The 22,063-nt window shown below is 36.6% G+C and overlaps 1 protein-coding gene across 1 annotated transcript; it reads right to left on the reverse strand.

Annotated features, from left to right (window-relative positions):
- Positions 1-115: 115 nt before the first annotated feature.
- LOC136801194 (protein FAM50A-like) lies at positions 116-18,714 on the reverse strand. Its single transcript, XM_067057831.1, has 12 exons — positions 18,696-18,714; positions 8,799-8,938; positions 8,292-8,385; positions 5,022-5,115; positions 4,363-4,553; positions 3,968-4,032; positions 3,719-3,785; positions 3,012-3,073; positions 2,654-2,730; positions 1,314-1,368; positions 954-1,073; positions 116-432 (listed from the first exon to the last, which is right to left on the reverse strand). Exons 2-12 carry the CDS (start codon positions 8,907-8,909, stop codon positions 328-330), a joined length of 1,041 nt encoding a protein of 346 aa, XP_066913932.1. The 5' UTR covers positions 8,910-8,938; positions 18,696-18,714; the 3' UTR covers positions 116-327.
- Between the last annotated feature and the right edge of the window lie 3,349 nt (positions 18,715-22,063).

Consider the following 22,063-nt stretch of genomic DNA (forward strand, 5'->3'; position numbering starts at 1 on the left):
TTAATTATAAAAGTAAGCTTTCTACCTTTTCTACCTCTTCAACTGAAAGCTTTGTTAAAAAGCCGATTTATACTTTTGAACGTCAGCCGGTTTAAGAGAGAAAGTTTACTGTAGAAGACATGTATCCATGTGGCATTTTATATCACCAAATAGAAAGTTGAAATGGAAACAAAAGATTGTTTTTCCGTGTTCAAAAATTGATTTTGAGCTCTGGATATAAACTCTATTTACAAAAATGATTTAAAAATAAATAAAAATATTGGGTTAAATTCAAGCTTTCCCACTTTTGAAGATTAGCTAATTTGATGGACGTTTAGAAATGCTTTTTCAATCCCACTTTTTCTCTGCATCATAAGGCTCCCAACGACTGGCAGGGAAAATATGTTTGTTACGCTCGTACCAACTCCGTAAACAAACTTTTCCAGCATGAGACTGAAACAAACAAACCATAAGGATCAGAGTGTGAAGTTAAACTTTGGTTGAAAGAACTAAAAACTTATCATAATGCTTATCAAAAAGCTTTATAAAATAATAGCCAGGAAGAATTAGGTCATTAACCCAAAAGTGGAACCAAAATCCAGAAATGAAATTCGGCTCAGTGATCTAGGAACCAAGAACAAGTTTTAGAGTGTTGTTGTAAAATTAAATTTTAGTTTCAAAAGTCGAACGTACGAACAAGAGAGGGATGATGTATAATGCACAAATCTATAAAGATCGAAGGGCTCGATAGAGTGCTTGAGCTGAAAAGTGTGCCGTGGTTAGATGGAAAATCCTATCTGGGCCACGTGGCATTACAGTAGTATTTCAGTGCTCGACCAATCAGAAGCTACCCGGATTTTCGAGAATAATAGCATCAATATATTTTGCGATATTTATTTCTTTTTCTATGAAAAGCTTAAAGCACTCCATCTAGCCCTTCAGGTTTTACAGAAATCTGTGGTATTGTGTTTTACCTCGTCTTTACTGACAGAAGCATCTTGGGTGATCCTAATATCTTCGTAAGCATCAAAGCTGAACAAAGGTCCGCTCTTCCCACGAGCTTTGGTGATGATAAAATCGTAAAATGTATAATGCTGGAAAGAGAAAATATTGTAGTAGAAAAGAAAGAAAAAAATAAAATAAAGAAAAAAAAAAAAAAAAAAAAAAAAAAAAAAAAAGAGAAAATAAACGTATGTGTTATGAAAAAGCACAAATTTGAAAACTTGCTAGCAGACCTCATCCAACCTAGTGTAAGCAAATAACAACTGGGTCTAATATCAACTACTAAACCTCACTGGAGGACCAAAAATTTCAATAAAATAATGAAAACTTACATGGGGTATAATGAGGTCTTCTTTTACGTACATTAAGTTAACAACATCTGCAGATCTACAAAAAGTGAAAACGAATTATGTTTGATGAGAGAAGTCCGATAAATACTCAAATAGGTCATTTTTCTCTTTGCTAAATCTAATCAATTGCTTTGGGAAGTATTGAATGACTAATAAATTTGAACAGAACCAATGTTTGTGATTTTAATAGTCTACATAAAATACAGCTCCAGGTTTTTCGGCCTTACTCTTGTACTATAGGCATTGCTATGAGCGGTCACTAGCGACCCCACCGGAAATTTGCTTTTTAATACATTTAAACATAATAGAATTTTCTAACAAATAAAGTTTATCAATAAAGATTTCAAATAAAAGAATGTTTAAAACACAGACGAAACTCTATTGTTTCATTAAAACCTCAGTACGCATGCGATGTATTCGGAAAAATTCAATATTCAAAACAAGAGCAGTGCGCATATCCCGAAGAGTAGGAGTTTTACGCTCGAAACAAATGAAGGTAATGACGTAGCCTACGATTCTGAGGACTTTTTTATACCACTATCTACTTTCTTTTCGATGGACATTCTATGATAACGACAACTCTAATATGTTACCCTAATGACATGGCTCCGAATGGGGTTCTAGGTCCCCCCAACAAATTTAGGTCCCCCCTACGATTTAGGTCCCCCCACTCACTTTTCAGTAAGGTTCAGGTCCCAGTTGAAATATAAAAGTTCAGGTCCCTGCAAAAGTTGCTTTCAAGGTTCAGGTCCCAGCAAAAAAGCTACTGTCATTTCTGGTAGTATTATTACTAGTTTTTTTTAATTAAAATGCAGGGTTTAAAAAAAATTGGGGGTCCAAATTGAAAATTTTAATAAATGTTGCCCACCATGGTTGGGCAACGAGAAAATTTTGGAATTTTAAGGGTAGAAATCTGCCATTTTAGCCTACATTTTGATAGAATGTAAGAGATAATAAATTCACTAGAAAAATCCTTAAAACTTATTAACCAAAACAATAGTGAGGGGGTATTTTACAGTTTCCTAATTAGCCCCCCAGAACTTTAGTGTAGCCCTTCAGCTCCCCCCACTTTTTTAGGTCCCCCCTGAGTTTAAAAAATGAGACAGCTCCCACCCACTTTTAAGCCAATTTGAGATTTACACCCCCCCCAAATAAGTGGGGGGGGGGCGGAGCCATGCTAATGACCTTTGCTTAATATTCATTCAAAAGTAGGATATTTCCAAAATGACTATACGCCGATGCGCATACGGGACCTAACTCAGCCCCTAGAGTAATTGTTTTGCTTTGTCTGTCCACCTTAAAAATAACAAAATAGGGCTTACTTCAAATCGGAGAACTGTTGCCGTAAATCTCGTAAACATTGTTGTAAAAATATCTGGATTGAATCTCCCTTCTTCATCTAGAAGTGAAAATCAGTAGCTAGTGACAACAACAGATGACAAGCATAAGATTGATGTAAGACTACGAAAACTTGAGAATCGAGAACTACCATAAAAATACCGGGCCACTTAATCGTGCCATTATCAAGATGGCAAGGGCAAGAAATTGCTTTAAGACTAATGCACTACTAAAGTGGATGGTGGCAGAAATGCCATGATATCTCGATCAGACTGGTGTATTGGAGAAGACATCAAATTTTGTTTTTCAAAGGGTAATTCAAAGAGGTGGCAACAATTTTACCAAGCATTTCTTCCGGTGACCCGAACCATCCCAATAGCTGTAAGTGATCTCTACATCCTCCGCTGGAAAAGAAATACAATATATAGTAAGTACACTATTATCAGGAATGCAAAATTGTGAGGAGTGCTCAGATTTAGGAATTCATTTATACAATAAAGGGAGAAGAGAAAAAACGTGAATAAGCAGCTCACATGGCTTGTGATCAAAAACAGAGATCCTACTACCATACTGGTATAACTGACACAATGAACGACATTATAAAATCATTTTATGTGTATCCTGTCAAACACAGTCCATGTTGTTCATTGGTAGTGTGAAGGTTTCTATCAGACTTGCACCGCAATGGACTGTGTTCGAATCTCAAGCACTACCAGGCAGGGTGTTAGGGGAATATGGTGATAGACTCTCTACCTTCACTCGTATATCACTCTCTCTCAAACCGGCTGATAATCGAAGTATCGAATGATGTCGAATAAACTTCGTCAAGTTCAAATTGCAGATGTAGAACGATAAACTCGGGATACATTCACTCACCATCTGGATAAGGCTACACTGTGTCTCGCTAACATTCTGCCGATTGGTAGTGTGAAGGTTTCAATCACAGACTTGCACCGCAATGGACTGTAATCGAATCCCAAGCACTACCAGGCAGGGTGTTAGGGGAATATGGTGATAGACTCTCTACCTTCACTCGTAAATCATTATACCTTTCAGTTTAGCTTGTTGCTCAACCCATTCTTGTCTTAACCTCTCACGCTCTCTGTTTTCTTCTTCCTGTTAAAAATAAGATCAAAATAGACTTTTCTTGGGTTCGAAAATTACATTCTAGCCTTAACACTCTCAAAATTAAAGATAGAAGTACCAAGGTTGAACAGACAGACACAAAGAAACAATTTATTTCAGCTTCTATGATCATGGAAAATAACAAACGATGAAAAATTAGGAGCTGTGTATACCTCTCGTTCTTTATCAGGTAAGAAAGAGGTGTCCACATCTGGATTCTTGCCCATTCTCCTGAATTCTATAAAAATATGATATTTTTGTTTATTGTTTACGACCCAGTACAATGCAAACAAACATTTTGACCATGGAAAAAAACTGTGGTCAATGTTACGTTTTTGGTCTGAGATGAAAAAGTAGACTTAATTACACAACAAATCCTCTCAAATGCTTCAAATATATTTTGAAAGCACATTTTTATACTTTCCTGTGATGGAGATCAATCAAGACAGAAATCTGAACACTATAGAAAGAAGACTTAAATACCGACTTGGTCCATAACAAAGCTCTGTACAATTTTCCGGGCAATTTCTATCAAAGAGTGATAGAAAACTCCAACTGATGAACTTACTTGTATTTGTAGTGTCCTCCTCCTCATCACCCACACTAGCCTTTGGTTTTTCTTTTGCTTCACTTCCACTAGCCTCATCCCCACCATCGTCTTCTTCTTCTTCTTCCTCTTCTTCTGCGAAACCGAAAGAAAGTTTTGAACGTTTCTCCGTTTTCTCTTTTTCCTTGTTCTTCCTCTTACGCTCCTTTTCCCTGAAATTGAAAATAAAAAGTTTATATTAATATAATAGAAGAGACTGCTACTAGTAGGCGTCCGGAAAACCCAAGTTTATTTACGTAACTGGAAAACAAAATTCAAAAAAAATAGTTCGAGTTATATAGACACAGTAAATAACTTTTTTGAGTTAATAACAAGTCTCCTAAGGACGTCATAATCAGAGACTTAAGACGTCACATTTGTCGTAACTCGAGTTTTTGTAACTCGAGTTTTCGTATAACTAGGGCTTTTGCAACTCGTGTTTTCCGAGCCTCCTACTAGCAGTTTCAACTTCAAGCCAGCTTATATTATTATATTATGTTCCAAAAATCAAATCAGCATGTACACTCCACGATTTGAATTTCTTTTCACCTTTGTTAAAAAGAAGAATTTTGGATTTTTTAATGATGGAAAAATCAATAAAGGTGGCCTGTTTATTTCAAAAAGCAGTTTATGAAACTTACTTTTCACGAGCTCGTTTTTCTTGGGCCACTCTCTTCTCATGTTCTTGCACTGCACTCTCCTGCTTTGCTTTCATTTCATTCAAAGTGACCAAACCTCAAAAGAAAAGAGTTAACACTGGTTAACAGTCATTTTTGAAGTGACTCTATTGAAGAAAATGACTTAAAAGAAAAAGGAAAATAGAAAACCAAACTTTATTAGTTAGAGTAAGAGGTTAGTAAGACGTTTTCAATATCGTTTTTCCAAAAATAAAGAAGTCACTGTTCTCTTTACATTTTCAAGACTTTGGGCAGGGGCGTATCTAGGATTTTTAGGATACCCTGCAAAAAAGATTCAGCTATATATAGTGATGCAGCTATATATAGTGTCTAAGGAGGGCCCACCATGGTTGGGCCCGACGGGCCAGAAAATTTTTGAATTTCGACCCTCTAGATTGGCTAAAACAGCCACCTTTTTATGCCCAATGTACCATGAACCAGAGATAAAGAATTAAAATTCATTTCATTTAAACACAAAATGAAGCTGGTAAAACTAAAATCTGCGTCTGCCTCTGCCTCTAAAATATGGAATAAATGAAGGAAAGAGAAAGGAGGTGTAAAAAAAATAAAATAATAACTATCATGAATTTTTTAAAGAACTTTTTGAACTTTACACAAAAAAGTGAAAAATGATAGCAAAATAATACAATAGCACACAAAAGATTATAAATTATACAAAAATCTTTATCTGATCGTGATGATAGCAATAACAATAATAATATTTACCAAACTGTCTAAAAAATTTTAATATATTTTGATTCTTATTGTGTCAAATTTATTTATCTTATTGCTGCCAAAAGGTGACTTAAATAATTTCAAGCAGATTAATAATAAAAATTTCAAATGAAAATTTAGAGAAAAAGAGCAAAACTATTTTATTCAGACTGCTCAAGAAAAGACTATTTCATTAGAAAATTGATTAATGTGATGCATTAAAGTATCCAAAACTAGAATTTGTACTGAAGCTGAAATCTCTATAGTTGGTTCATCTTGAAATTGTAGTATAGCCCCATTCTGGTGTCTCGTTTGGAACTGTTTGCCAAATCAAGTAGAGAATCCTGTACCAGGGGTAAAAAGCCCCCAATCCGAATTGAAAACAAACCATATGTCATCAGAAACTCATTTATTCATTATGTACATAATGCAGCATGTTTTATGTTTGGTATCAAAATTCAGTTGTTGTGTTATAAATATATATAATATACATTATGCATCCAAATTCATTTGCATTGGCAATTACATGTCAAAATCAAATCAAGATGTACTTTCCAGAGATGATATTACATGACAAATATTGATATCCAGTTTACAGGGAAAATTTTGAATCCAAAAACTTCCAAGAAACTAAATGTTAGGTACACACTGACACATCATCATTTTGATTGAATTATTCCATTCTGTTGTTTCCTTTAAGTTAAATATGGTTTCACTCATCTTTAGCAGACTTTGTCAGTGTTTACAAAGATTTCGTACCAACCACGTGAAGGTGCAAAATAATCCATTGACCTAGGGGCTACTGGACAGTATGATGGCAACTAACCTGAAAGTATATAATGAAGAGGGAATTAGGATTTTTGCAAGCTACACCTACATATTTAACAAACACATAACAACAAAATTCAAGTCAAACGACAACTGGACAACCAATGAAATTAATCTTATATAATAACCGGCTGACTGTGGATAACCGCCAACCGTAATGCTTCATGACTGAGCCAATCTACTAAACTTATTGGATGGGTTTTTTTGGTTCTGAGAATAATACTTACAATTCAGGAAAAGTTCTGCACACGCGCAAGGCATCGAAGTGTATCCATCAAAGAATTGTTGCCCACAAGATGGAGAGAAATGGAACTGTACAGGCAATTTCCATTTGGAGGAAGAGAACTAAAACAAAATAGAGAAATCATTTTTAAGATTGTCGTGCAGTTTTTATGACCAGTACTTGACTGGCAGGTGCTGGCCCGCAAACTAAACATAGTCAAATACAATCTGTTTGTGTACCTCAAAATAGTGTGCGAAAAACCCACACAGATCTTTTTCTCTCCCCAGAAAAAAATTTTAACCGGCCAATTAACATATTAAAAACATTAGGGTGTCAAGGTCACAATCACAAAATCTTCAATGTTATTTTTTTTCTCTTATTTCAAAATAAAACCACAATAGGTTGGTTGTCCCTTTGCCTCTTAAATTGCCACAAATTCATCTCCTGTCGTCAACCTTTTCTTAGCCAGAGTGATTGGCCAAACAAACAGTAAGTACGTACCCCGATTGATCAAATATCTTATAAATATTTCATGATTGGCCACTCACTCACCACTCACTCACTACACACAACAAGTGGTTTTGTTGATTACCAAAAATTATGACAAGTCATAGGCCATACTGCCATAGGCAGATAAGTAGAGAAAGAGGGGGAAGGGAAGCAGTTTTTCCTGCACTTATCAGATTATAATTGATAACATGCAGGCATGAAAAATAATAGAAAAAAATACCACATACCTTACAGATTTGACTTTCCTTGTTGCAATGGATTTCAGAAGATAACCATAAGAAGAAAAACAAACATTGACATGACCTTGATGGCAGCCCTCAGATGACGAATTTGGAGAAGATCGAAAATGTGCAGGCTTCAAATTCTTCAGAATTTGCGACAAAATAGATAAAATCAGGACTGTCTATTCTGTTTTTTCTTCTCCAAGCATCTAAAGCCATTTGACGAGTCTTGACTTTTAACGTTTTGACACTAACAGCCATCAAATCCCGGGCAAACCCTGCATTTTGACCTCATCCAGGTCTTTCTGCAAAATTTTGCAGGGTGCAGGCCTGCAAAACGCTTTTGTACACAAAATCTAAAATACAGACTCGAATTCACGCTTCCTGTAACGCGACTTGATAAACAGTTTTCTTATATTTACCGCGGACTTTAAGTCAGTAAAATAAATCTAATGACACTAACGAATGATCCGGAAAAACAACTCCGGGTAGGCTAAAAACAAGCTGCGACAAAAAAGACTCCGGAGCATACCCTGCGAGTGCATGTTTTGCAGGGGTGTCGCACCGCCCCTGTTGGGTGTAGCAATCTTTCAGAGGGCTGAAAATGATAATTATAGGGTGGTGCACATTTCTTGTTTTTATTAATTTTACGTGTGGCACATAGAATAAAAAGAAGACATTTGATAACTGACTGCAAACAAAATGATTGCTTTTTAAGTTAAATGAGAATGCTTTTACCAACAGTATTGGATTTCAGCTCTTGTTCTATGGCATCATAATGAGAAGCAAATTTGCTGTCTATCTTGGCAACACTGTGTTTTTGATCCATATTCTAAAGAATAAAAATTACAATAAAAATATTGAAAGTTTCATTTAGGAGTAGTAGTTTTGGGCATGGATCAAGCTTTTGATACTAGAAGGAAAATTTTGATTGATATAATAAACTAAGACAGAGCTCAGTAGCGTGATGGCTGGGGGCGTTGAAAGACAAGGTGCAAAATGGGGCTTCTGATTACTTGTTTCCCAGCCTCTTTGCTTTGTTACATTTTAGGATTAGCTGTTTCCAGCCGAAAATAAAAAAATACCCAAAAACCTTTGTGCTCACTTTGATTGCCAAATTGTCAATGAAATATTTTGTTTGCTTTGATTAGGGGCACCAAAATCCAAATTTTAGAAAATTGCCTACCCAGTTTTGGTTGACCCCCCACCTTCACGCTACTGACAGGGTTATTAAGCCATGCTTACCTCAGTAATTTTGCTTTTCAGATGTTCAATCTCTTCCTTTTGCTTTTCTCTTTTTTTCAAAAGAGTTTTGGCACGGAAGCCATCAGTGGATGCACCTTTGTATTGTGCCATGTTTTTTTGTCTTTTTATTCTAATTAATTCTGGAAAATATGAATAGGGACTGACAATAATAATAATATAGTATTATCCTGCATCATCAGATAGCTCATTACACAAAAATAAGTAGGCAGGTATTTAGACAGACTTAAAATTAAGACATAATTAAAAAAAAAGGTTGGGAGTAAAATTTATAGTTTTATTTTTTCAATCAAAAGACATATGGCCTTAGACGTTTGCTTGTTGAACCTATCAAAAAGATAACCAGATAAACTTGTGGCTGTATCTTTTGATCGAATAAATATTTTTGAATTTTTTTTTAAAACGACAGTCTTTTAAAATCAAAGATTCATTGGTACATGAAAACAGTTATCAAACATGACCCTACCCATGAGTTAGATTGTTTTTTCTTTGAAAAAAACTTTGTGAAAGAAGCTCAAAATATAAGCCTTTTGTTACTTGACATGAAGTAACACTCTTTGTTCTGACCAATACTGATATTTTGAAATATTCAAATTTTAAAAATAATTTGGTACAAAATATGAAATTACACTAATAAAATACTTCTTTCAAATTCAAAGCAGCATATTATAGGCAAAACCCTTTAAACCTAATAAAATTGTAAAGAAAGTAAAGGGAAGCTCAAAACCCTTATTAAAATTCAAGTATAACCAAATGAATCTAAATTGAATCTGAATGAATATTTTCCCAGTTTTTCACCACCCAAATGACATGTTGTTTAAAAAAAAGAAGTGAAGCATTGACAAAATCAGTTGTAAAATATAGAGCAAAATTCATCTCTTCCATTCGCAAGTCACATTCACCATTTAATCTTTGGAGCGACAGATTTCTTTTGAACACCTCCAGATTTCACTTTCTTCTGTGCAGTCTTATTTTTCTCTCTCAAATTTCTCTGATATTTCCTGCGTTTACGCTGAGACATAAATTTACCAACTTTAGCCATATCAACTTTAGGTAATTTTATTTTGTCTTTAGAGCTAGTTGTTTGTGTTTCAGTTTCAGTCTCATCCTCCATATTTTCTCCTTCCATTTGATCAGGGTCTATAGTCTGGATTTCTGATTCAAGGTCCATGCCACTGCTTGTTTGCAAAAGTTCATCTGTCTCCTTTTGCATATTTGCAACAATTGCTTGCAATTGAGCATCATATTTTGGTTTGTAACGTTCACGTAAAACTTGCTTGTTCTTCTTTCTTCGACTGGATCTCAAGGAACGTGCCATTATTGTGCCAGCTTTTTTATTGCCCTAAAAAAATTGCTGATTTTAAAGCTAAGGTTATAGGAAAACTACATAATATTTGGAAGACTTTTCGTTAAAGATTTCATTGACAAAAACAGATTAAACTAACTAATTTGCACCATAGGAGTGTTTTATCGTGCAAATCTGCACAATAAAATATGCATCATAGAACACTTGTACGATGCAAATTTTCAGGATAGGGCATGTACGGTGCAAATTTGCATCATAGATGTAGTACCCACTTGGTCGGCAGAGCTTGGGGGTCAACAAACAGGAAGTGAGATAATAATTGACAAAGTAAAGTTCAGTTCTTACAACTATATCTTCTTCTACAACAAAACACGTCTGCACTCACTGCCAAGCTGCAACCAAGGGGAGTCGTCCATATTCATTTGACAATGCAAAACGTCAAATTGACGTTATGAGGGAGTGGGGGGGTTTTCAAAAGTTAGGTTTGACGTTATAAGAAATCAAAGGTATACTTTTTTGTGAAAATCGGGAATATTTGATTTACCACCCAACCACACAACCCTGTCACTTTTTAAGCTGTGAAAATATATTTGTGTATGAATTACATGAAAATTTGCTCGCATCCATAATCCCATTGGTTCGCGTTATGATATCATTACGCCATATTTTCATTGTTTGCACGATCGAGCGAACCACATCGCACAAGTGGGCAAAGAAGGTGGTATGCTTAAAGCACGGCAGACCTAGCACCAAGTGGAGCTTTTAATTTCTTTTTAAATAAAGGTCATAAGTTAAAAAAACACATACACTCAAGGGTACAACCAAGTACGGACTTTGGGACTGGAAAACTTTGATGAAAAAATGGCGACAACTTTTGGTATACATCGCTTAACGTTATCTGTCGGGGGAGTGGGGGTTCAGAGGATAACGCCAATTTGACGTTACGCGTTGTCATATGAATATGGACGGGTCTCCTAAGAGACTTTTGCCTTGCTCAACATATAAACATATCAAGGTAGGTCACTACAATAGATCACTTGTATGGTACAAAATTGCACGATACTGTAGGGTTCAAATGGTGTGCAAATTTATAAAAAAATATTTTCAGATTTTCAATTTGAAATCGCTGAAATAAATGAACTGGAAAACTCCTTTCTGTATTTAATCAAAACACAAAATGGAAATTCCTTTGCTGTAATAGAAAGACAAGTGAGAAAAAGCTGGCAGTAAGGAACCACCGTAATTTTGCAGCCCTATATTCAGGACAGCCAAAGAGTGATCAACATTTCAAAGATTCAGAAATTACTTTATACATTATCATAATTGACTTGAAAATAGAAACTAGGCTGCAGACAGAAATAAGTTGTGTTCACGTCCTTCGACCGGCTCACTTTTTATCTTAAAAATCTGACCCTTTTCTAGTTGGCAGAAAGTCGGAAAGTTTGTCAGATTTTTTAGCAATATTATTCAAAGAATTTTTTAGATTCAGCGTAGCCAGTGTTTTGATCATCGAGTGTTTTTAAGAAAGGGAAAAATCAAAACATAATAGCCGCATACTTTTTCACCTCCAACATAAGATTTTTATTCACAATTTTTCAAAGATTTTATGTGTTAAAAAGCGGTCGCAATATGCAAAATAATCACATGACATGCAGCTCGCACGATGTTTCTTTTGTCGCCTTAACAAACCTATGCTCAGAGTGTTTTTTTCCAATGATTTTAGCACCGCCTGACCACCATTATTCAGAGCGCATTTTTCTGATGATTTAAGATGCCGACCAACTCACATTTTGGGGCTGGAGAAAAATGACGAGAACACAACTTATATTGGGGGTATTCGACAAAAAACTTTCGAATTTTTTATCGGAATTGGGTCGATAAGGGGGTGGGGGGTCCAACTACATACCGATACGAAAAAGTTCGACAACAAAAAATGACCTCCTTTGGGTACTACTGTGGACGGCCCCTGGGGGTCCCGGGGGTTCGATTGGTGCCCACTGGTCAGGGAGATGCAGAGGGTACACGTCTGCACTGGTGGGAGTCCTTCAAATTCCTCAAAGCGTTGTCAAAAGCCGGCAAAAATTGGAAAATTGGTCAAAATTGGGAAAAATTACCTCATTTAGGTACCACTGTGGATGGCCCCTGGGGGTCCAGGCCAGGGTTCCAAGGAGTTTGACCGGTGCCCACTGGTCAGGGGGATGTGAGGGTACACGCCTGCACCAGCGGGGGTGCTTCAAAGTTCTTCAAAGTGTCGTCACAGGCCTCCAGTTGCTCGGGTTTTCTCAAATTTTTATTCAATTAAACTTGACAAAGTTCGATTAGTTCGATTAAGTTCGATTAATGTAAGTGCTTCGAAAATTCTGCTCAATTCTTTATTTCAACTAGGGGAGTCAGCCAAATTTTCAAACTTAGGCAGAAGAAACAAAAGTAGGCTCATCTGATAGCCCTAAACATAACAAAAAAAAAAAGGGGTCACCTTTGAGAAATGATAAAGTACTTCAAAAGATATAAGAAAAATAGATTGTGAAGAACTCACTTTTTTTGTCAAAACACGTCCAACCTCGTCCAAGCCAAATCGAAAGTGTCGCGCGCACCAAAATATTCCAAAATGGGGCGCAGAAGCAGACTACAAAGATGACATCACACACACACGGTCTGCTGGCGCGAGGTTAAAAACTTCTCAACCATCATGTTTTAAATAGCAATCGCTATTGAAGCAATTCATTTGAAGAAAAACAAATGCTACCAACAGAAAGCCAAAGGTTTAAGGATTATTTTGTTGCCTGCTGATAATGTGAAAAGTTAAAGAAAAGTATAAAAAATCTTAAAAATCTTCTTTACTTTGATTTTTCTCTGTCACCTTCCGACTAAACCGTGCATCAGCAGACTTCAAAAGAAAGCTTGAAACTTTCCGCGTTCAGTAAAAAAAAAATGGGAACCAACGGACCATCGTATTGAGACCAAGTATTGGGTAAGTTGTGGGTCAATAAAGTCACTCGAAGACTCTTTTTCCTTTTTTTCTTTTTTTCGCGCCGAAAATATGCGCGAATTCGACCTCCCTATTTCAACCCTTGGAAATTCCACATAATTTGTCAAAGTTTTGAAAAAGGTATCGGAAATTCCAGATTTTTCCACCAAAAAATTGATTTTGTATCGGAAATCCAGGAGTTTCAATTGCCTTTGTATTGATCCAGGAATTTCAAGAAAACATTTTGCCTCGGAATTCCGCTGTAGTCCACCCCCCTATAACGGACTTTAACTGGAAGAGCCCATTTCAGTAATCGAACTTTACCGAACTTTGTATTTTGAGAAATTTGTGAGTATTCGATTTTAAAAGTTCTCAAGTCTAAAGTTCTCTGGAATTTCGATTGCATTTATTCAGGTTGATTTTTTATGACTTCTAATGGTACTTTTTCTAACGAGTTTGATTACTCTGTTCTCACACTTATGTCTTTTTTTTTCGCTTCCTTTTCCGTGATTACTTTTTTTTATATTTTTGAAGACAGGTAAGAAGGCATATTGATGTAACTGTCAAAGAGGATGTCCTGTTGAATAATTATGTAGTCCAGCCATAAAAACAATGATAGAGCCATGCATAATTACTGTTTCATGCATCATATTCACAACTGATATTACTTCTTAGCATTCAAATTCAACCAAACTCATAAATAATCTCATAACTTAATCTCTTAGTCTTAAGTCTTACACTTTCCAAGCTTGGACACACTTATCACCCCCTTTTCTTGTTAGCCCCTTGACTTTTAGAATGATTTTAATATTTATTGATATTTGTGAATAAAATTATTTTATTAAACAATCTTGTATTTTATATGTAGCGAAAATGGGCCTTCGGGCCTAATGTTACTTAAATATATAGATAGATAGATATTCCAGACGTCCGCGCTCGATAGGATCGATCATCGGAACGGCTCGATGATAGGCAATTCATGTCAATTATTGAATTGGAATTAGCTCTCCTGCACCCAGTATATCCATGGATTTGGGGTTCATCTGGGATAGACTTAAGGTGTGTGTCCAGGGCTCTTTTGAATTTATCGATAGAAATGTTTTTGAGGTTTCTGATGCTCTTTGGCATAGCATTAAAAAGTTTTGCACCTTGCACTGCAAGTGTGCTGTCTCTAAATTTTGATGTTTGGTTCTTTGGAATTGACAGTGTACACATCCGGCCCAGCCGGGGGTTTTCGGTGGTTTTGATACCATTTACAGCAGGTACAATATTTTCCATCACCTTCCAGACATACATTATTCTGTAGCGCTCTCTTCGCCTTTGAAGTGAGTAAATTTTTGTCTGTTTTAGACACTCCCAATAATTGTTTGGGGTGCCATTTATCTTTCGTAAGAAGGACTTTTGAATATCTTCAAGTCTCTGAATGAGACCAACTGCATTTGGGCTCCACAGAACGGAGCAATATTCTAATATTGGTATTACCAATGATTTGTATAGTACGATCATACAATTCAAAGATCGTGAAGAAAATGTTCTCAGGATCCAAGATGTTAAGTTTTTAGCCTTTTCGATTACTGCAGTAATTTGCTTCTGAAATGTGCAATTACTGTCCATCAGGATTCCAAGGTCTTTCACAACATCTTTTGTTTCAATCTCAACACCAGAGGGTGATGTATATCTTGTTTGAGTCTTGATCTCGTGGTTCTTTCCATAGCGCAAGAGTTCAAATTTTATATCATTTAGCTTCATATTGTTGTCATCCGTCCATTTATATATTCTATCAAGATCGTTTTGAAGTAGGACAGCATCTTCTAGAGTTTTGACTTCCTTTGTGGCGCGAGTGTCATCAGCGAAGGATTTGAGAAAGCTGTGCACCACTTCCTTGTCAATATCCCCAATCAATATCAGGAAAATCAAAGGTCCCAAAACACTACCTTGAGGGACTCCTGAAATGACCTGTTGTGATTCAGAAGTGACACCATTCACTAGCACTGATTGTTTTCTCTCTGTTAGGAAGGACTTTAGCCACTGTAATAATTTTCCATCTATTCCTAGTTTCTTTATTTTTCGTAGGACAATTGAATGGTCTACTTTGTCAAAAGCCTTTGAAAAATCTAGGTACACAACATCCGCATTAGCATCTTCGTCCAATATATTTAGTATCAGGTCATATTGTTCCAAAAGCTGACTCAAACATGAACGCCCGCTTCTGAATCCATGTTGATTGGGATTGAACAGATTATTTTCATCCATGTGCTTTACAATATGTGCTCTGAGTACTTTTTCAAATATCTTGATGACATGGGATGTTAGGGCTACTGGTCTATAATTTGATGCCAGTGATCTGCTACCTCCTTTGTAGATTGGTGTGATTGTGCATCTTTTAAGTTCGTCTGGGACAATCCCTTTGTCCAAACTTTGTCTCCAGAGGATACAAAGAGGAATAGAAAGTTCTTCTTTGCATTGTTTGAGAAAGATTGCAGGGAAACCATCGGGACCTGGTGCTGCAGTTTGGGACAGATCGTTGATTGCTTTTATTAAATCATCTTCTGTAACTTGTAGATCTGAAATGATATCTACGTTGACTTCATCATTTTCACTCTGCATTATATCGAATGGTTTTGGTGCACTGAAGACGGAAACGTATTGTCTTGACAGAATTTCAGCCATTTCTTTGCTTCGTTGCGTTAATTCACCATTTGAGTTCAGCAGAGGGCCAATTTTCGTTTTTATCTTTGCTTTCTTTCTCGCATAAGCAAAGAAATATTTTGAGTTTTTCTTTATGGAATTGATTGCTATATTTTCAACATAACACTTGGAATCCCTAAATGATTTTTGTAAGTCCTTTTCAATTGTCAAAAGTTCCTTTGTAATTTTAGTCTTCTTTGATTGGGACGTGCATTTTAAAAATTGTTTTGTAATTTTTCTTCTTCTTTTCGTAAGAGAGCGGCGATATCTTTCAACTTTTGATTTCTTCCTGGTATCTTTGGTTGTTCTGACTGGTATTCGTCCTCTGCATACGTCCAAACATATTTGATTGATACTTTCAAGAATTTCTTGTGGATCATCACTGTTAGAAAGTTTTACATCCCAGTCAATTTGATTCAATTCTTCTTTTAACTTATTCCAATCAATTTCATCTGAGAAGAAATTCAAAGCGTTGAATTTGGAACGTGGTTCTGGTTTATCATCATCACTAGCAAAATTTTGAACTTTGAGCCTAGTTGATACCATAACAATACTGTGATGTGAAGTGCTTTGTAACACTGGTAAAATTGAGTAGTCATGTATAAGATCTTCATTATTTGTGAAGACAAGGTCTAGGGTGTTCCCATCTTTGTGTGTGGGTTGATTGACATATTGAGACATGAACAACTCGTTGCAAAATCGATTTAGATCATTCAGCATTGATCTTTCTTCCATAGAGCATCCAGTTTTGGGTAGTCCATCAGGCCATGTTGACTTTGGAAGATTGAAATCGCCACCAAAAATTATGTTTGGGACAGGTTCCAAGGCGGAAAGGGCTTGTTTCGCACCTTTGAGCGGTGTAAGAAGGTCTTTAGCTGTTGATGGATTTCCATTACTCTTGTCATCAGGTTGTCTATATATTACAAGCATAGCCAAGTTTTCAGTCTTTGAGTAAACACAAAGGAGTTGTACACTTGGTGATTTATGGGAGTAGATTATTTCACATGAAGCAGCTATATCATCTCTTATGTAGAAGCAGACGCCTCCAGTTGCTCTCCCTCTTGATTTTTTCTTGCGTGATGAATCACATTTGAACAAAGTATAACCTTCTACTTTTAGTTCTGCATCTTTATGATTGTTGAGCCATGTTTCTGATAGGCCAACAAACAGTAAATTTTTATGACATATGTTATTTTCGATAAAAGGAACTTTGCTTGGAACAGTTTGCGGGCACAGTCCTTGTACATTAAAAAAAGCAAAGTTGTTGATTATTGGAACTGAATTGGATTGAAGTTTCCTTGGTGAGGAATTTGCCTGATCATCGGTACAGTTGGCATCGGAAACTGGGGTATTTGAGAGGTTTGCGTCTGCTGAAGGTGATGAAGATGATTCTCGATCGAGGTGATCTTTTTGTTCAGTGTCTCCATGATTTCTTCCTTCATCAGACGGACAATCTCTAAAAAATGATCAGGTTCAGAGGATTTGATCTTATCATCTTTTTCTGCCAATAGCTTGTTGTTGTTGTGAGTTACTGTGTTTTTAACCATAATGGGTTCTCTTCTGGTTCCCTTCACATGAACAAAACGGCAGGATGTTGCGAAACATTCTCCTTTTCGTATTGAGTCGAAGCACATTTTGGGATGGAAATCTTTACATTTTTTTCCAAGATTGCATCCTCTTTGTTTATTTGTGCCATGTTGAGTAAATTTTCGACACATTTTTGGGTGCGCAAATTTGCATTCTTTTCCTTTGAATCCATACTTGCAATTGCCATTCTTGTAGAAACGACAAGATCTATTACTGCTTCCAGAACCATCTTGTTGATTCTGGTTTTGTGTTTCTCTTGTATTAATCTCTTTATCCTCAGCATCTTGAGTTGACAGCAGGACAACATCTTCAGTGTCTGTCTCTAATAATTCTGTTGGTCTGTCTTGACTTGGAATAGATGGTGCAGCATCTTTAGTGACCTTTTTCTTTTTCCTTTTATTGTCACCGTCACTGTCACTTGGGATTGTGTTAGGTTGACAAGCATGACAAATGTAGAACATTCCAGGTAGATTTAGAGGGTTATACAAGCTTTTGAAGAGTTCAGCGTCGGTGTCCTCATCAATATTGGTGTTGTTTGTGGGAATCGTAGCAAGATTTAACCAGCATGGTTTGTGTACACCTTGACCACAAACGGCACATTCAAGGATCGGGAGCTCCATAAGACCAATTTTATATCTTCTGTTGCAGATGGAGCAATTATCCGGTAAGAGGTTTTGTATCTTGCAGATGATCAGATGTGACAATGATCTTTTGGTTTTTTCATTATATTTTGGCACTTTCAAGAAGTTTGCAGTTTCTTTCAAGGTGTCAAGTTTTTCTTTGTACATGTCATTTTCGATATCTAGTACACTTTTGCCATATTGATACTTCCGCAAACAGAATTTTACAGAATCCAAGGAGGCATAAAAGCAAAGTTCTGCTATTAGATCCTCAGTTTCCAATTCTTTGGTACATTTTTGGGACTGATCACCCTCAGGGGAATTATCACTTTGATCCATGATATAAAATGGAGTGCAGGAGAGTATAAAAGCAAAAGTAATTGAGAAATGTACTTCCTTTATTGTATTACAATGAAGAATCTTGTCACATGGTGTTAGAGTATAGTTGTAAATAGTATTAGTCACTTAGCTGAATGGCTGCACTGTGGGATGAGTGCAGCCTGATGTTGAAGCGTCAGGGTTTATTCGAAAAGGTGGTCTTCAGACTTTACATACAAACAAGCCAAGGCAGGATTGATTGTTGTTGATATCCACCAGTTGTAGCTCGCCAAACATTTGATTTTGACTTTTCTTCTGTAATTTTTCCTTTTAATTTTTATTTTTCACTGAAAAATACTGGCCTCTCCCACGTGTTTCCACACAGGTTCAGCCTTATTCACTAATTCTTAATGGAGTGAATTTTTTTATCTGTGATATGTGATCGATGGATTACTTAACGATCCGGATGGGAGATCGATAGAGGATCGCTACTCAAGATTTTTTTAAGCTTATGATTAGTTATCGATTATTTATCGATCTATCATCGATCTTTTATCGATCTCTTATCAACCCTATCGACTCATACTCGATTTACGATCGATAACAAATCGATTAACAATCGATGACGAATCGATTAACCATCGATGACGAATCAATTAACGATCGATGACGAATCGGTTTACACAATTGAAATACTAGCTCGATAATGGATCAACGAAGGATCGAGACTCACTTTTTAATGGCTGAATCTTCCATCGATCTCCCATCCGGATCGTTAAGTAATCCATCGAACGACCCTCGACATGGCCCGAGAATTCTCGGGCCAAAACTTTTATTGGAATTCGCGTAAAGCCCGAGTATGGCCCGTGCGTGGCCCGAGAATTCGGGCCGTGTTCGAGCCACACGCACGGGCCACGCACGGGCCACACTCGGGCCAATTTTTGAAAACATGATTTAAACAGGCGTGTAATTTCAGGACTGACAGTCGAGGATTATGCCCTAAATAAGAGAATACCCAAGTTAGAGGATTACCTTATTTAGGAGATTTTCAGTCTCTTATTTAAGAGAACGTTACCTAAACTAGGAGAATTCTGCACGTTTCACAAATTTACTTCAGAGCAGACTATTTGCGCAATGTGAAAATAAGATCACGTGAAAGATCACGTTTCCGTGATTCCGATGACCCAAAAACCAAAATAAAATACCTTTTCATTCTTTTTCAAACTTCTAAAAACCATAAATAGCCTCATTTGCATGTGTTGACGTAAATTTTTAATAATGAAGAAACACCCTCGACCTTCAAAATGCGTTTTTTCTCAAACTCCCTTATTTAGGAGAGACAAGAGCGACTCACTTTCTGTTTGACCCGCGTTTTGACCGCGCTTAAACGCGTTTCTTAAATATGGCCCGATCTATATTATTACTTTTCACGAAATTCTCATGATGTAGATCGGCCTTTAGATTGATGGACCCTAACCATCCTAGGTCCACGAAACAAAAGCAGAACTCAACCAAATTTTGCTAGAAGGGAGAAAAAACGTACTGAGTCGATCTATGAAGTTCAAAACTTGCCCCGCAAAATGATGAGAAGGCCAAAAATTAGCGAAGAAAGAAAAGTCTCCTAGTTAAGAGAAAGAAATCTCCTATATAAGAGACCTTCTCTTAAATAGAGTATATCTCTTATTTAGGGCATAATCCTCGACTGACTGAATTTTTTTAACATTTTCTTTGAGAAAAACTTGGTTTCTCTTACTTAATTATATTAAATATATGAATGTTGTAAATTCATATAAATATTAAATGTCTTATTTGGTATGAAAACATAGTTATAAATATACTTAGGGTGGAAATATTTGCTAGTAAACTGGTCCTGGTTTTAAACTGAAGCGTGTCCACGGGAAGCTCGTAAAGTTTTTTTGAGCGATATAAACAAAACAGACAAATCTTATTTTGTACTATTTTGTTTGACTGGACATGCTGAATCAATTTAAACATGGCCTGAACATGGCCCGAAGAGGCCCGCGAGAATTCACGGGCCATGTCGAGGGTCGTTCCATCCATCGATCACATATCGATCCGTCATTGAGCCGTTCCGATGATCGATCCGTCATCGAGCGCAGACGTCTGGGATATTGTAATAATTATGCATGGTTTTATCATTGTTTTTCTGCTGGACTACAATACATAATTATATTCAACACAGGGTGGCCTCTTTGAAAAAAGGTCTATAAAATAATTGATTTTGGCCGAATAAGAGCAATGAGCTTATAGTTATATACATTGAAATAAACTCAAAATTCAGTAACTAGTAACTGAACTGGCATAAACCTAAAGAAAACGAAAACATCCTGTAATTTTCATCACAAATTGCTGGCCACATGCTTTTTCGAGGTTTTACTATAAAAACTTGACACTGATCTCTATGGTGTTGAGTAGAATGTAAATGACTACCAAGTCGAAAATTTTTTCAAACTGCGGAAACGTTTAGACGGGGGTATTGTGGTTCCATTGAGACGGGGGTTCTGTTATTATCAGTTAGGTAGGGTCAGTGTTGCTAGTAACGGCTTGTCACTGTGCCGGGTGCATACTCGGCGCCTTGGGCCCCGCAGGGTTGCTAGTAACGGCTCGAATTTCAGTCAGGTTAAAAAAGGGGTACTTTTACCCATATTACAATAACATTACCCCCGTCTTTTTTATCATTCTATAAGTATTTACAAATTTTGTATTCTGCTGTGCGAGTGTGGCTCAACGGATAGCGCGCTGGGTTTCTGATCAGAGATTCTTTCATTTGGTGAGTTCGAATCCCGGTCGGGTCGATATTTGGAGAAAGTTTGAAATATAGAACAGTTAGTAGAAATCATCAGAAAACAAGTCTCAGAAAGTCAGAAAATAGAAAAGACGAAGAAATAGAATGGAAGATAGGAAGTAGAAGAAGTAGAAAAAATCCTGGAGAGTCATTTACAATCTACACACGACCGATCTCTATTTTCCTCAGAAGGTTGGCAGACGATATCATCCACCAGGATGCAAGTGAAATTTTTCAATCTACGGACCTAGACGGGGGTTCGGTTATTATCAGTTAGGGTTAGGGTTGGAGCTCGAGAGTCACAATATAAGGCCGAAGGCTTTCTTAGGGGCATCCGTACCCTGTGACCTAACTTAGGATCCCGTAGGGATCCTTGTAGGGGCACCGGTAGGGTTGGGAGCTTTCTTAATAAAGGTCTGTAAATTACACACTATAACTATTTGTGAATGACAGCATTCTGCCGTGTCTCGTTGGCGCTAGCGGTTAGGCATTGGGTTTGTAAACCAAGGTTGCTTGTATTTGGTGGTTCGAGCCGGGGTCGGAGACCTATTTCACCGGTACGGGCAAATTTCAGAAAAATACTTAGAAAACAATTAGAAACACTAGAGAAAGTCAGAAAATCAGGATAGAAGATAGGAAAGTAGAAAATAGGTGGAAAATAAGAGAGGATGCATCCTGGTGGATGATATCGTTTGCCAACCTCCTCAGAAAGTCCGACTATCCGTCAAGAAGAAATCGATATCTGTAAACAATTTACTGACCAGTTTTTTTAATAAGTGTAAGGTAATTTGAATATTTTGGACTCTAAATATTTTACTAAAACTTTTTAAATAATAATAAAAACAAATTAAATGAGAATTATTACATTTGAATGAGGTCTTATGAATTTTATTCTGATTCTTTAGTAGTCTTCAAATTATCTATTTTTCGTTTGTTTGTTATTTTTGGCGCAGC

The sequence above is a fragment of the Clytia hemisphaerica genome, unplaced genomic scaffold (assembly GCF_902728285.1).
Source record: "Clytia hemisphaerica strain Z4C2 unplaced genomic scaffold, Clytia hemisphaerica genome assembly, whole genome shotgun sequence".
NCBI lineage: Eukaryota > Metazoa > Cnidaria > Hydrozoa > Leptothecata > Clytiidae > Clytia > Clytia hemisphaerica.